At 38.5% G+C, this 14,945-nt stretch overlaps 1 protein-coding gene across 1 annotated transcript in view; it reads left to right on the forward strand.

Annotated features, from left to right (window-relative positions):
• Positions 1 to 14,945, forward strand: part of PPEF1 (protein phosphatase with EF-hand domain 1) — a 132,402-nt gene that overhangs the window by 72,084 nt on the left and 45,373 nt on the right. Inside the window, exons 7-8 of the mRNA XM_028482558.1 lie at positions 1,454 to 1,568; positions 5,798 to 5,844. Coding sequence (XP_028338359.1) covers positions 1,454 to 1,568; positions 5,798 to 5,844 — 162 coding nt within the window. The remainder of the gene's footprint in view (positions 1 to 1,453; positions 1,569 to 5,797; positions 5,845 to 14,945) is intronic.

The raw sequence follows: 14,945 nt of genomic DNA on the forward strand, positions 1-14,945 counted from the left end.
ATAGGGCTTCCCTGGTGGCGCAGTGGTTGAGAGTCCGCCTGCCGATGCAGGGGACACGGGTTCGTGCCCCAGTCCGGGAAGATCCCACATTCCGCGGAGCGGCTTGGCCCGTGAGCCGTGGCCGCTGAGCCTGCGCGTCCGGAGCCTGTGCTCCACAACGGGAGAGGCCACAACAGTGAGAGGCCCGCATACCGCAAAAAAAAAAAAAAAAAAAAAAATCCAGTGCATATTTTGTGCTTACATTACATCTCAATTTTGACTGACCCCATTTTAAGTGGTCAATAGTCCCATGTGACCAGTGTCTACAGCATTGGACAGTACAGGTGCAAACACTCCTGACTAGAAAGTGGTGTTAGCATCTGTTAAATTTGTATCAGCTACATCACTTTTTCAGTTGTGTATTTGGAATAGTTCCTAATTTTAAAAAAGAGAGAACAGGGCTTCCCTGGTGGCGCAGTGGTTGCGCGTCCGCCTGCCGATGCAGGGGAACCGGGTTCGCGCCCCGGTCTGGGAAGATCCCACATGCCACGGAGCGGCTGGGCCCGTGAGCCATGGCCGCTGAGCCTGCGCGTCCGGAGCCTGTGCTCCGCAACGGGAGAGGCCACACCAGAGGAAGGCCCGCATACCACAAAAAAAAAAAAAAAAAAAAAGAGAGAACAACACACTGTATTTAAAAACAAACAAACAGAAAAGCCTGGAAGAGAAAACCCAGTAAATCTGTCCAAAACAATGCTGTCATCAACACTGTAACTGGAGGAGATCAAGGGATGAATAGTCATAATAGGAGCTAATCCGAATGGTTTATTTGAGTTGGCAATATGTTCTATACTTACATTTGTATATAAGTGTGCTTGCTGTCCTGTAAACTCATGTCTGTGCACCAAATATTGAGCCACACCTAGGACACCTGGCTCAGGAGTCCCTTGGGACCTGTCTGGCTGCCTTGTGAGACCTCCTAACCCAGCACCCCCAACTAATTCCCAGCCCCGGGGCAGGAGGTCGCAAGCAAATGCAAAGCAGCTCCTCTTGAACAATCTCTCTCTGCTTCTCTCTTTCTTTCTACTTCTCTCTCTTTTCTCTCCTTCTCTTTTCTTTACATTTTTGTCTGCACATTTCCTGAGGGCAAGGGAGTCTCCTTTTTTTCTTGTCACCTCTCTTGGGCTCTAAGGACCAAGAATAATAAGAAATGTTCTGTGAATGGGTGATGTCAATTAAGAGCATGAGAATATAGACGTACTAGGAACCATACATTCATTCAACTTACACATCTCTAGTGAGGGCTTATTATGTGCCAGATACTGTGCTAGGATAATCTATTTAAAAATAATTTAGAGATTGTCATGAACTACAGCTACCTGAAACGTACTCATATGTTCCATCTATATTGCTTTCTATGCACTCATGCCTTTTCTCCTAGTTCATGATATCTATTTCCTCTCCTTCGCCCTCACAGATACTTCATGCTTATTATGTCTTAGAGGTGCTATTTGAAACCAGGAAGCTCCTGCAGCAAAAGCCGAATTTCACTCACACAAAAACTTCTCCCTCCAAAGAGATAACAATCTGTGGTAAGTTTCAGAGCAGCGTTGCCAAATTAATATTTAGGAGCCTCTTGGTTCTACATCATTGGCCTAACTTGAAAACTGTGTAAATTGGACTGTGTTAAGGGAAAAGTGTTTATATAGAGTTTTCTATCATGATAGTACTGTTTCCTATCCTGTCTTTGTTTTGCATACCAGCTGGCAGGAATTAATTATGTGAGAAATAAAAGAACTCATAGCTTTTTATAAAGGCAGGCAGCACTTTAATACAGAAAACCACCCATGGGTGGAATAAGTGTTCTTTGCCCTCCCTCTGGCTCTCATTATCTTTGTTCAATGTAGCTTTTTCTAGGTGGGCCTCTGCATGCCACTTATGCTGGGAAGAGAAAAGCCCAAGGCAGGGTGGAGACTAAATTCTTCTCTGCCCTTGGCTGCTGTTTTTTAGAGTTTTTCCAACTGGTCTCTGCAGCTTTTAGAAGAGTGGGAATGTCCCAGAAATCTGTTCCTTGTTCTTCTAAATAACAAGAGCTGAGACTTTGTTATCATATAGGCCAGTCTGACAGGATATTGCTTCAAGAAGCAGAACACATGGAAATCCAACACAGTTGGTGCTCAGCATGCTTGCAACTGTCTGAGAAAGGAGTGAGTGGAAGGAACAGCAATTCCCTTAACTTCTAATTAAGCCTTTAGGTTACAAAACAGTGATTGTTATTTTCCGAATCAATTTTTAGCCCATGTTTCTTTTACTCTGGCAGGTAGAATGGATTTGACAATCTAATTAAACTATTTCCATTCTAGCATCTGATACTGGTGACAGGGACTTGATGTAGCAGTACATGCTCCATGACATGTCCTGACTCAGGCTTTTGAAGAGTCCTTAGTGGTTCAATTCCAACCTAATCAGGCCACCACATCTCTGCCTTCCAGATGATGCGTCTCCGCAGTGGGGACCTTTTATTCAAGGCCTCATAAGCTCTTACTTTTCATGGAGATAAAGAATTTGGGGTCATGAGGCTCAGGAAGCCATGCCAACCCATGAAGCCTCTGGAGCCAAGGCGAGGTTGGCTCTCAGAGTGTATATAATAGGCCAAACAGAGAGTGTGATCTGCCCCCATATGTTTCCAGTATACCTCCAGTTGCCATTGGAGACTTATCTTTGCATAAAAGGATCTGGAAGAAGACATGAATTAATTAGAGGGCATGTAAGTCCTGGAATCACGCAGTGTAAGAACTGAATGGTTCTTACAGAGACCATCTAGTCTATCCCTTGCTCTTACGGATGAAATTGAGGCCCAGAGAGAAAAGTGTATTGCCTTCCATGCATTTCTATGTAGTAACTTGTCCCCCTCTCTCCACCTCAGCTTACTCAGCTGGTTAGTGGCAGAGTCAGAATTTAAAATCAGATCCTCTGCATTCCAGGTTAGAGCCACCTCCATATCTGCTATCCCAACTCCCATCATGCACTGCTCTGACTGATGTTTCATTTTCCATCATGAGACAAGGACTAGGGAATGGATTGATTGGACAGTTCCATTATTTTAAAGATACCACATCTTGGGCATTTATTTCCAGACTTTTTCCATGTAGCACCATTGATAGAAGGAAAAACCAAGGCCCATACGTTCCCGTAGCATAGGAATTATTATTTTCTGTCTTTAATAGCCCATTGAACTTAGAAAACTTTGGTCATCATTTAAAATAAAATTTAAAATCAGGGCCATATTTTCATAAACATCCTCTGTTTAAGACAGTATTAGGAAAGGGGGAGAAATTATGGTGAACCTTTACCATTATTTTAATTTCCAGGTGCATTTTTTTACATGCACATCTAAACATGCTACATAGTTCTCAACGTGCATGAAATATAGTAGGTGTTTTAGTTTATGTTATAAATGATAACCAGTTATGCACTTATGTTTTTGTATGCAGTGGAAATATCTTTCTGTGGCTGTCTTTCCATGATACATTGAGTTTTATCTCTTGCTGTCCAACTAGAAGTTAAAAATATTTTTAAGGACTTCCCTGGTGGTCCAGTGGCTAAGACTCCGTGCTCCCAATGCAGGGGGCCCAGGTTTGATCCCTGGTCAGGGAACTAGGTCTCACATGCCTCAACTAAGAGTTCGCACGCTGCAACTAGAGACCCTGCATGCTGCAAGGAAGATCCCACACACGGCAACGAAGATCCCACGTGCCGCAACTAAGACCCGGAGCAGCCTTATTAATTAATTAATTAAAAAATAATAAAGCAGCTTATGAAAAAAATGAAAATAAAAATATTTGTATAGCCTCAACTCTTTTTTTTTTTTTTGCGGTACATGGGCTTCTCACTGCTGTGGCCTCTCCCATTGCGGAGCACAGGCTCCAGACGCACAGGCTCGGCGGCCATGGCTCACGGGCCCAGCCGCTTCGCGGCACGTGGGATCTTTCCGGACCGGGGCATGAACCCGTGTCTTCTGCATCGGCAGGTGGACTCTCAACCACTGCGCCACCAGGGAAGCCCAAGCCTCAACTCTTAATATGCTGAAACCAATTCATTTATTAGCATACCAGCTGCAACAGTTCTGACTGCCCAAATCTTTGGGTTTTTTTTTTTTTTAAACTGGAACCAAAGCTGCTAATAGTAGCTTGTTTTATTGACATGAAGTGAAATTCTTTGTCCATTAAGGCATTGCAGATATTCTAAAGTTCCCAATTAACCAAATTCTACAGAATACCTGACTCACAGCATTTTTATTATTTTGCTTGTCTCCCTCTCAGAAATTCCTCCCTGCCATCAGAACTCATATTTTTCTGATGTGGCCTCAGAAGCACTAACCACACACAGATTTGGCGAACATATACATGGCTCTGCTCTGTCAGCGAGAAAGGCACCTTTATTCTCAATGGTGTACATTGGTGCCTCTCCTTTAAGGCAGCATAATGTAGCTGCTGAGTGAATGAGCTCATATTTTCTTAGCTAAAGTTTTTTTTTTTTAACCATCTTTATTGGAAGTATCCTGAAGAAAATTAGGAAAAACAAAATAATTTAAAATATATATTTAACTGATAAGTAAAGTCCTTCCATTTTTATTTCCTTAGATTTGGAGTGAGAGCAGTGAGATTTAAGTATATGGTAGTATTAATATGCTCTTAATATTGTAGTCATTTTATAAATAAGTGCTGGTGATGTAGGATTTTAATTTTATTATTCCCATTATAATTGGAGTCATCTCTAGTATATATTTGGTTAATTTTGGTTGTAGCATTTTAAGCAAACTGAGGAAAAGTATTCCTAAATTAAATTATATTTGGTAATTAAGTTGGATACAAGGAGTAAAAATTTATGATCAGAGGTTATGAAAGTCAAATATTTACCTAGAAATAGTTATCCAAATAGGGCTTTTGAATATTCACATATTTACTCTTGTTTTAAAATTAATGGCTTCATCTATTTTTATGGTTTCCCTTAGTTGGCTGAGTTTTATAAAGCCATGCTTTCATTTTTATTTTCTCTAATAGTCTCATCAAGAGAATGTCAAAAAAAAAAAAAAAAAAAAGAGAATGTCAACTATCTACTCAAAATTTTTAAGTTTCAGATGCTACTGCTGGAGCATATTCTTGAAAATGTGGCTTTAAAAAGCTTTGCATTTAGCAATTAAACTTAATTATTGAGTGCCTAATGCAGCAGGTACTATGGGAGGCATTTGGGGTTTAATACCAAGATAGATGATACTGCTGTTCTCCTAGAGATTACAGTGTAGGTAGTACAGAACAATCACTAAGAGCTTCAGTTTTGAAGAGAGATAAAGTTGAGTTTGAATTCCAGCTCTGCTACTTGATAGCTGGGCAACTTTGCATAAGTTACTTAACTACTCTGAGCCTCATTCGTAAAATGAGTATGATGAAAACAATACCCATCTCACAGAGTGGTTGTAAGGATTGAACAAGATAATTCACGTAAACCCTTAGTCTAGCACTTGGCACAGAGTGAGCTAAGAACAGCATAAATGGCAGGAGTGAATAGGTAATTGCAACATTGGATGCTGTCCCCTATAGGAAAGGGGACAAAGTTTCCATAGAGTGCTATGGAAACAAATTGTCTGTTGAATTAATAGCATCATAGGGTAAAAACCCGATGTCCTGAAAACACTTGGAGTATATCAGTAGTATTTCAGTTTTTAAATTCTGTTATATATCTTTTCAAATTAGAGTTTTTGTCTTTTCAGTTTTTAAATTCTTGTTTCCTACTGAATAGCGATTTTTCATTTCATTTCCAGGTGATTTGCATGGGAAACTGGATGATCTTTTTTTGATCTACTCTAAGGTAAATGATTATTTTGCTAAATATTTATATTTTTGTTGGGGGAAGGCAGTCCTAGGACAAATAACAATATTAGTTTTATTAGGGATAGGTACAAATACAGATATAATAGGACAGTTTTCATCCAAGAAGTTGAAAGATTTGGTTTTTTTCACACGTTTCACAAAAAAATTTTAAAGATTTAATTTGGGTCTTTGTTTAATATTATTGTTATCTGTAGATCCATTAGGATTTGTACCTGATTGTATTTATGTTCTTTATTACATCATAAATGTCTAGATGGCATAGGAAGGGGAGGGAAACAGTCTGTTTTATTTTATTGTTATTTGGTTCAGAAGTGAGCATGCCACAGCAGTCTTCTCCTCCATTGTGCACTAATGATGCATGAAAGGAGGCCCCCATAGCAAGTTCCAAACTGCTCTTCTCTTCTCCACCCTGATTCATCATTGCCAGGCTCATCTGTTCTTCCAGTGCTATGACTCCTCTTCGTTGGTTGGGTTTTGTTTGCGGGAGCCCGCACAGAGGGCACAAAGCAGCTTGGCCAGCATGGAGTTTCTAGGCATCTCTTTGATTGGATTCATTTCTTTCTCTGAGTCAGCAGTTGCAACCTAAATGTTTGCTTCTGGGATGATTGCATATGGAAAATTGATCCTGAGGTGACCTCTGCCTTCGCAGTGGTACGCCTTTGTCTCTCTTTTTGATTAATACATCATCCCCACAACTAGCATGTTGGGCACAGCATAGGTGTCTCAGATGGCCTGAAAGAAAATATATTCTGATTATTATGATGGGAAATCAATTTTACTCTTTGGGGACTGTGAGAGCTTGAGTAAGCCACATAACCTCCATGACCCTTAATTTCCTTTTTGGCTGCAATATTCTTTTTTCTTTTTTTAAATAGTATTGACATATAGTTGATTTACAATATTGTGTTAGTTTCAGGTGTACAGGAAAGTGATTCGGATATCCGAATCACTTTCCTGTACACCTGAAACTATGCTATACAGTAAATCCTTTTTATTTACCTATTTTATATATAGTAGTGTGTATCTGTTGATCCCATACTCGTAAGTTATCTCTCTCCCCACTTTCCCCTTTGGTAACCATAATTTTGTTTTCTATGTCTGTGACTCTGTTTTGTAAATAAGTTCATTTGTATTATTTTTTAGATTTCATATATAAGTGATATCATATGGTATTTGTCTTTCTCTTTCTGACCTACTTCACTTAGTATGATAATCTCTAGGTCCATCCATATTGCTGCAAATGGCATTATTTCTTTTTTTTATGGCTGAGTGATATTCCATTGTATATATATATATATATACCACATCTTCTTTATCCATTCATCTGTCGATGGACACTTAGGTTACTTCCATATCTTGGCTATTGTGAATAGTGATGCTATGAACATTGGGGTGCACATATCTTTTCAAATTAGAGTTTTTATCTTTTCGGATATATGCCCAGGAGTGGGGTTGCTGGATCATATGGTTACTATATTTTTGACCTTTTATTTTTTTTGGCTGTGTTGGGTCTCTGTTGCTGTGCGCAGGCTTTCTCTAGTTGTGGTGAGCGGGGGCTACTCTTCATTGCAGTGTGCGGACTTCTCATTGCGGTGGCTTCTCTTGTTACGGAGCACGGGCTCTAGGCGCGTGGGCTTCAGTAGTTGTGGTGCATGGGCTTCGTTGCTCTGCGGCATGTGGGATCTTCCCAGACCAGGGCTCGAACCCATGTCCCCTGCATTGGCAGGCGGATTCTTAACCACTGCGCCACCAGCGAAGTCCCTATTTTTAACTTTTTAAGGAACCTCCATACTGTTCTCCATAGTGGCTGCACTAATTTACATTCCCACCAACAGTGTAGGAGGGTTCCCTTTTCTCCACACCCTCTCCAGCATTTATTATTTGTAGGCTTTTTGATAATGGCCATTCTGACTGGTGTGAGGTGATACCTCATTGTAGTTTTGACTTGCACTTCTCTGATAATTAGCGATGTTGAGCATCTTTTCTTGTGCCTGTTGGCCATCTGTATGTCTTTTGGAGAAATGTCTATTTAGTTCTTCTTTGGCTGCAGTATTCTTGAGCTTCCACCCCATAAGAGGTTGTCTTGTGAATAAAATAACATAAATATCCAAAAGCATTTTTTAAGTACTAAATTATAATAGAAATACAAGGTTTTCATTTCATTCATTCAGAATGGGAGCTTGGAAGGGAATGGAGGAAGCCAAACCAGGAATGGATGAATGGAGCTAGCACTTAGGAAGAGATTCGGTTGAGACTGCAGGAGGCCTAGGCAAAGGTCTAGGGCCTGGTAGCCAGAGAGTGGGCTCAGGAGAAATAGAAGGCCATCCAGGTAGTGAGTTGGTGTCAGGAAGTCCAGCCAAAGGTTTGCCGGCAGGGAACTGAGGGTTCTGGTAAATAGGGCAATTCTGAAGACCAGCTACGGAATCCAGTCTGGGCAGGGAAGGAGGAGAGGCCAGGATGGCAACCAACTGGGAGAAATGGGTGGAATGAAGGATTGCCATGCTCTCTGAGGTCAGGGCAGGAGGCCCAGGAAGCAGGATGGGTGGGAAGTTGCAAGGGGAGTAGTCCTAGGGGATGAGTGGGTCCAAGGTGGAATCCAGAATGTGGGTGGCTGAAGTGAGTGAAAGAGAATATTAGGGATGAGGAGGTCAAGCAAGTGGAAAGCAGGTGTGTTAAGTGGGTTGGCCACAGGACTGAGAGATGAGATGCAGAGGAAGGAAGTTTAGTCAGAGCTCATGGGCCTGGAAGGAGGAGAGGCTGACAAAGTGTTAGTCTGTTGGTGGCTCTAAGGAGCAAGTGGACCCGACCCAACTCCTGACCCTGAGGTCTCCATCCTGTGAAAGAGTGGGTCCTTTCCTTCCAGAGGGCTGCAGGCATCAGGAGTCTAGCACCATCCTGAAGGGAGGCCCAGATTTCCAGAGGGAAGTCTTTCTGAATGAGTTGAAGGCAAAAGGGAGTTTATTTATGCAGTTTGAGGAAAGAGATTTGTTTAAGTCTACATAGCACCATATAAATGTTCAGAAGTACAGTCCTGCTATTTTTGACAATTACAATCTGAGGAAGGAGGAGGGGGTGGAGGTATGTGGGGAATAGCCACAACAGAAAATCTGGTAATTATTTTTCTAGAGGTCTTGGAAAATACAAAAAAGGGAAAATAGTTGAGTAAATTAAATGGGAAAAGTGACTTCCTAGGCAATTACCTCTCAAGAGGTAGTTGAAGATATTAAGGTGCGATCAGGGAAAGGACTCTGGAGTAGATAGATGCAAAAAGAGAATGTTTCTTTAATTCCATTGGCAAAACTAAATGGAATATATAAAACTGGAAGGTGCTAATGTAAAGATTGAACAGGAGGAGGTGGGTGGTTAGAAGTACTATAAAAAGGACTAAAGGTGAAATTATAGCATTCACATGAAAGCAAGAAATATTTTGAGTGTTAACCAATGACGGTGTTCAGGAAGTGGAGATTGAGAGCCCAGCGATGAAAGAGTATGGAACTGTTTTGGCCCCAAAGATATCACAGTTTAGTGGGGTAGGTCAACTAATGAAAAGACAAGACAGTTCAGGGTGAGACATGTTATAACTGGGGTAAGCGAGTTTCCAAGGGAGCACATTGGAGGGGCATCTAAGTCGTGGGAGACTTCCTGGAGGAGGTGACATTTAAGACAATCCCTTCAAAGAGTTTTAGTAATTTAGTAAGTGCCTAAATCATGAAGGAAAGTTTTGAAGGATCAGAAAAGATTTTATTCCCACACCCTTTTTGTGGTGTGCTGCAATAAATGATGGAATCTGTACCAGTGATCGTTTTTGATTGTTTTGACATTTTTGGTTTCTTTAATATTTGGTGGTCCTTACAAATTCTATCATTTAGCACCTTAAGACTAAGCTAGACAGTTTCAGCTCACAATCCTATCTGGGTTTGAAGGGAATTCTTTTCTCTGGGTGCCACACGGTTAACCATGGCACACCTTTCCTTAAAGGGCATCCCAACTTTATATGGCTTCAAATATCATCAAGTGAAGCAATTTACATGGCATTAGTTAGGTCATATTTTTAGACTTTATTTTCTGAAAAGGTTAATTTTAATCAGCCACTCTTGCTTAATTAGAGTGACCAATTTGGAATACTTCGTTTAGAGCCTTTTCCTTATTGACTAGAAAGCGTGAAATTTTAGACCAAGTATTGGCAAGTTAGTTTGTTAAATTGATGCTGTGTGTGGAAACCTCCTACAGCTGAAAAAGAGCTGCACATGGACAGAGAGAAGCTAATTACCTCTCAACCCTGTGGGTGTCATACTGATGCTAGCAGTCCATGGAAGCCACGCAGCCTTGTTTTTCTTTTCTTTCTCTCTTCTCCACCATCCTCCACCCCACCCCCTATGCCCCAAATTTTCTGGCTGTGAAGGTCATTAAATATTTTCTTTTTTCTCTATTGCTGATATGCTTCCCACTGCCACAGTAGTCAATTCTTTACCTTTTGAGATTAAGGCAGTATGTTATAATCAGAACAGATCTCTAAAATAGAGTTTGCAAAAGAAATAAAAATTAAAATAATGTGGGGTTGAGGTCCAGAGGTTATTGTTTGATGTGCCTTGGGAAAATGTCCAAAAAAATTGTGATAACTTCTAGATGTCTTATGTAAAATACTTCAGTGGGAAATAGGTCTCCTTATTTCTACTCAAGTTAATTAATTGTGATCTGCTATTTTTTTCCCCCTGAAGGTCATCTAATGCTATTCAGAGTTGTAGTTACCCCAGGTTTTCTATATTTGTCAACTTGATCACCATGTCATAGATGGCTTGTTGTATATCAGCTGCAGAATAAGCCAGAGAGTTCGGTTTACTGGATCTGAGTGAAGGATGGGTTCCCTCAGCCGCAGTGTTTCCTTCTTTGAAGGAAATCCAGAGAAATCTCAGTAGCGTAGCTAGAAGCCTAAATATCATAGAGACCCATGTCCCAGGAGACTCAGCTATTCTTTTTATCTGTTTTCCAATTCTCTTATTATTCTAAGACTAAAACGTATTTGAACTCAGACTATATAGAGTAATACAACTAGTCCTGGATCAACAATGAAGTTCTTATACATCCAAATAAGTCTTGCCTTTGCCTTCAGAGGCTCAACACTTACAGAAGTTCAGTATATTTTTAGGACTCCTTTTAGAATCACTTTCAGAGACAGTGACATTTTCTACTGAACGAGCTTCATTATCACAAATCAATCTTTTGAAGACGTGTGATTTTTTGAAAAGGTTAAAACTTATTGGGTGTCAAGCGTGCCATGTAAGGTGGATGGCTTAGCTGACCCTTACTATTAGGGGCTTAAAATTAGGTTTGACTAAAGAAATTCAGTATTCATTGCTCATAGTAGAGGTGAAATACCTATAAAGTTTGGTTTAACTGGGGATGAGTTCTACTACCAGAAAATTGGTCATCCCAGTGGAAAATATGTTTACATATTTTCTCAAATTTTGACTGTTGCTTTTCTCAAATTTTGATATTAAGGTTTTATTGATCTTATGAAATAAATTGGAGAGATTTACATCATTTTCTATGGTTTGGAACTTAAATCCCTTGTTCTCAAATTTGGCTATACATTATAATCACCCAAGGAAATGGGAAAAAACAACTACTGATACCTGCGTCCCACTCCCAGAGATTCTGATGGACACCTACGAGTCTCCATGTGATTCTAATGTGCAGCCAAGGATGGGGATCACTGGTTTAAGTAACATTAAAACTGTTTGCTCTTGAAAATTGAGGTAGAGGTCTGCTATAAAGCAACATGCAACCAATGCACTTTTGAAGTTTTCTACTTCTTTTGAATCAGTTTTGGTAGCTTCTAATTGTCAAGAAAGTCCTCCATTTCTCTAGATTGTCAAAGTACATTGCCACAGATGCCAATATTATATTCTCTCTCTCTCTCTCTCTCTCTCTCTCTCTCTCTCTATATATATATATATATATATATATATATATAGTTTTAAAATTCTTTAAAATTCTGTATATCTTTGTCTTTTTTCCAATCTTTAATCTTACATTTATTCTCTTTTTTCACTTATCTTCAATCAGGCTCATGATGAGTTTTATCATCAATTTTATCAATTTGTTCTTTCAAAGAATCACCCTTTGAATTATATAGCTTTCCTTTTTTGTTTTCCATTTCATTAATTTCAGCTTTTTTCTTTGATTGGTTTTATTTTTATTTTTCTAATGTCTTAAGATGAATACAGTCTTTCACGTGCATCTTCTTTAATAATGAAGGCATTTAAGGCAACGCATCTTTTCTAATTTTACTTTTAACTGAGCCTTCTGTTGAACTTGTAATATTGCTATTAATTTCCTCTTTGATCCAATGATTATTAAGACTACAATTTTTAATTTCCAAGGATCTTAATTCAAGAAGCTGGAATTTTTTGAATCGTATTTTTATTTACTTCAGATTTTATTGGATTATGATATGAAAATGTGTTCTATGAAACATTTCTTATTTTGAATTTGTTAAGGATTTCTTTGAAATCAAGTATATGATTGATTCTCATGAAGCCTCTGTGGACAAATGAAAAATTAATTGTATTCTCTATTCATAGGATACAAAGTTCTTCATATATCTTTCTATTAAGTTCATTAGTTATACAGTTGACCCTTGAACAATGCAAGAGTTAATCCACGAATAACTTATTGTCGGCCCTCTTCATCCGCAGTTCCTCTGTGTCCACAGATTCAACCAACCATGGACCATGTAGTACTGTAGTGTTTTTTTTTACCTATTATATAATGGAACTTATTTATTTATTTTTTACTGGGGTATAGTTGTTTTACAGTGTTTTGTTAGTTTCTACTCTACAGCGAAGTGGCGTTCCCTGTGCTATACAGCAGGTTCTCAAGTACTGCAGTATTTACTATTGAAAAATATCTGCATATAAGTAGACCCTTGCAGTTCAAGGGTAAACTGTTTATTCAGTTTTTTCCATCTATATCTTTCTAAATATGTATATTGTATATTTCTGTGTAACAAATTACCCCAGTACTTCGTGGCTTAAAACTGCAAACATTTAGTATCTCACAGTTTCTATGGTTCAGAAATTTGAGTGCAGTTTAGCTGGGTGGTTCTGGCTTAAGGTGTCTCATGAGCTAGCAATCAAGCTGTTGGCCAGGGCTGCAGTCATTTGTAAGGTTGACTGGGGTTGGCAGACCCACTTCCAAGATTGCTGACTCACATGGCACAGCATTTCAGTTCCTTGCTGGCTGTTGACAAAACAACCACATGGGCCTCTCCACAGGGCACCTGAGTGTTCTCATGACATAGCAGCTAGCTTTCCCCAGAGTGAGTGATCCAAGAGAGGGATCAGATAGGAGGCTGCAGTATCTTTTATGACTTAGTCTCCAAAGTTGCACACCATCACTTCTGCTTTTTCTTATTCCTTTCTTAAAAGCAAATCACTAAGTCCAGGCCACATTCAAGGAATGGTAAATTAGGCTTCACCTTTTAAAGGGAGTGTCAAATAATTTGTGGACATTGTTTTAAACCAATAATTTGATCTGAATGATTTACTATGTTTGTATTTTTTTAAAAATCTTGCTTTTATAGTAGCTAAATATACAAAGCAAAAACTTGTTCTTTTGTTTATTGAATACAAGTTTATGAATTGTATTTTCTTTATAAAGTGCCTGTTATTATGATATAATGTTGCTTTGTCATCATGTTTAGCACTTGTAATATTAAAAATTCCACTGTATCTAATATTAATATTCACATTTTTGCTTTTTCTTTTTTGTATTTACCTTGTTTTCAATCTCCCTTTATTTTTTTCATGTGTATTTCTCACAAACTATACATACCTGAGTTTTGTGTTTTAATGTAGTCTGGTAGTCTTGGTATTTTAATGGTAGAATTTAACCCACTCACATTTAGTATAACAACACATATTTTTGAAAAATGTCCTATTCTACTTTGTTTACTATTTATTTCTCTTTGTTTCATCCTTTTTTCCTTTCTTTTTGCTGTTTTGGTGAAGTTTTTTAAATTATTGTTTTCTTTGGCATTTTTACTGTGCTTTTCCATTCATTAGTCATTGTCTTCCCATTCCTGACATTTCTAATAAATGATGTATGTATGTATACTTCTCAAATAGCTATAACTTTATTCCTCCACCATTAGCCTCTCTCTCCTCCAGTAAGACAAACGTATTTGTTTTCACATTTTCCATGTACATCCCCCATTCAGATGAGATTTGTAGAGAATTTTACTTTTCTCCCTTCACGTCTCCTGCAAATCCTTAGCTATTGTTCATGCCATATTTTTAGTTCTTGACCATTATTAGATTTCCTTCATAATATGTCTCTTCTATTTATTGAATCCTTGCTTTGTACTTAAACACAATTTCCATATTATTGCTATTGATTTATATTTAATTATATATTGCAAGGTTCGTTGTTCACATCTGTATTCTTTCCTCTTAGTCTTTCCCTGGCTTAAGGACTTTTTATTGTTACTGCTATTATTTGGTTAGAATATTGTCTTGAGTATTTTCCTCTATGGGGCATGTGGGTGTTAGAGTCTCTAAATGCAAGCTGCTTGAATGCAGGGACTTTGTATTGTTTACTTCTGTGTTTTGAACACCCTAAAACTGTATCTAGTACATAACAAGCAATCAATACATGTTCATTGAGCATGGGAGTCATGAGCTCTTTCAAACTTCAGGCTGAAGTCTCTTTTTAACCATAGAAAATTCCCTCTCTTATTTATGTAATTATTGCCTCTTCTCCATCTGTTCCTTTTTCCTGATTCTGGAATGCTTATTATTGACACATTAGTTCTCTTGGCTCTGAACTCTAATCTCTTACTCATTCCTCATGATTTCCATCATTTTGCCTTTTGCTCTGTGTGAGAGATTTTTTATCTGCTTGGTCTTTCAGGTCAGTAATGTATTTTTCAACCATTCTTTCTTTTAGTTAGTGCCAATCTGTTGCTATTTAAAATTTGAATAGCATATTTTTCATGCCAAGAATTATTAACTTTTTGTTCTTTATTTCATGGTACTCTTTTTTTTTTTTTTTTTTTTTTTTTTTTTTTTTTTTTTT

Source organism: Physeter macrocephalus, chromosome 21 (genome assembly GCF_002837175.3).
Source record: "Physeter macrocephalus isolate SW-GA chromosome 21, ASM283717v5, whole genome shotgun sequence".
Classification (NCBI taxonomy): domain Eukaryota; kingdom Metazoa; phylum Chordata; class Mammalia; order Artiodactyla; family Physeteridae; genus Physeter; species Physeter macrocephalus.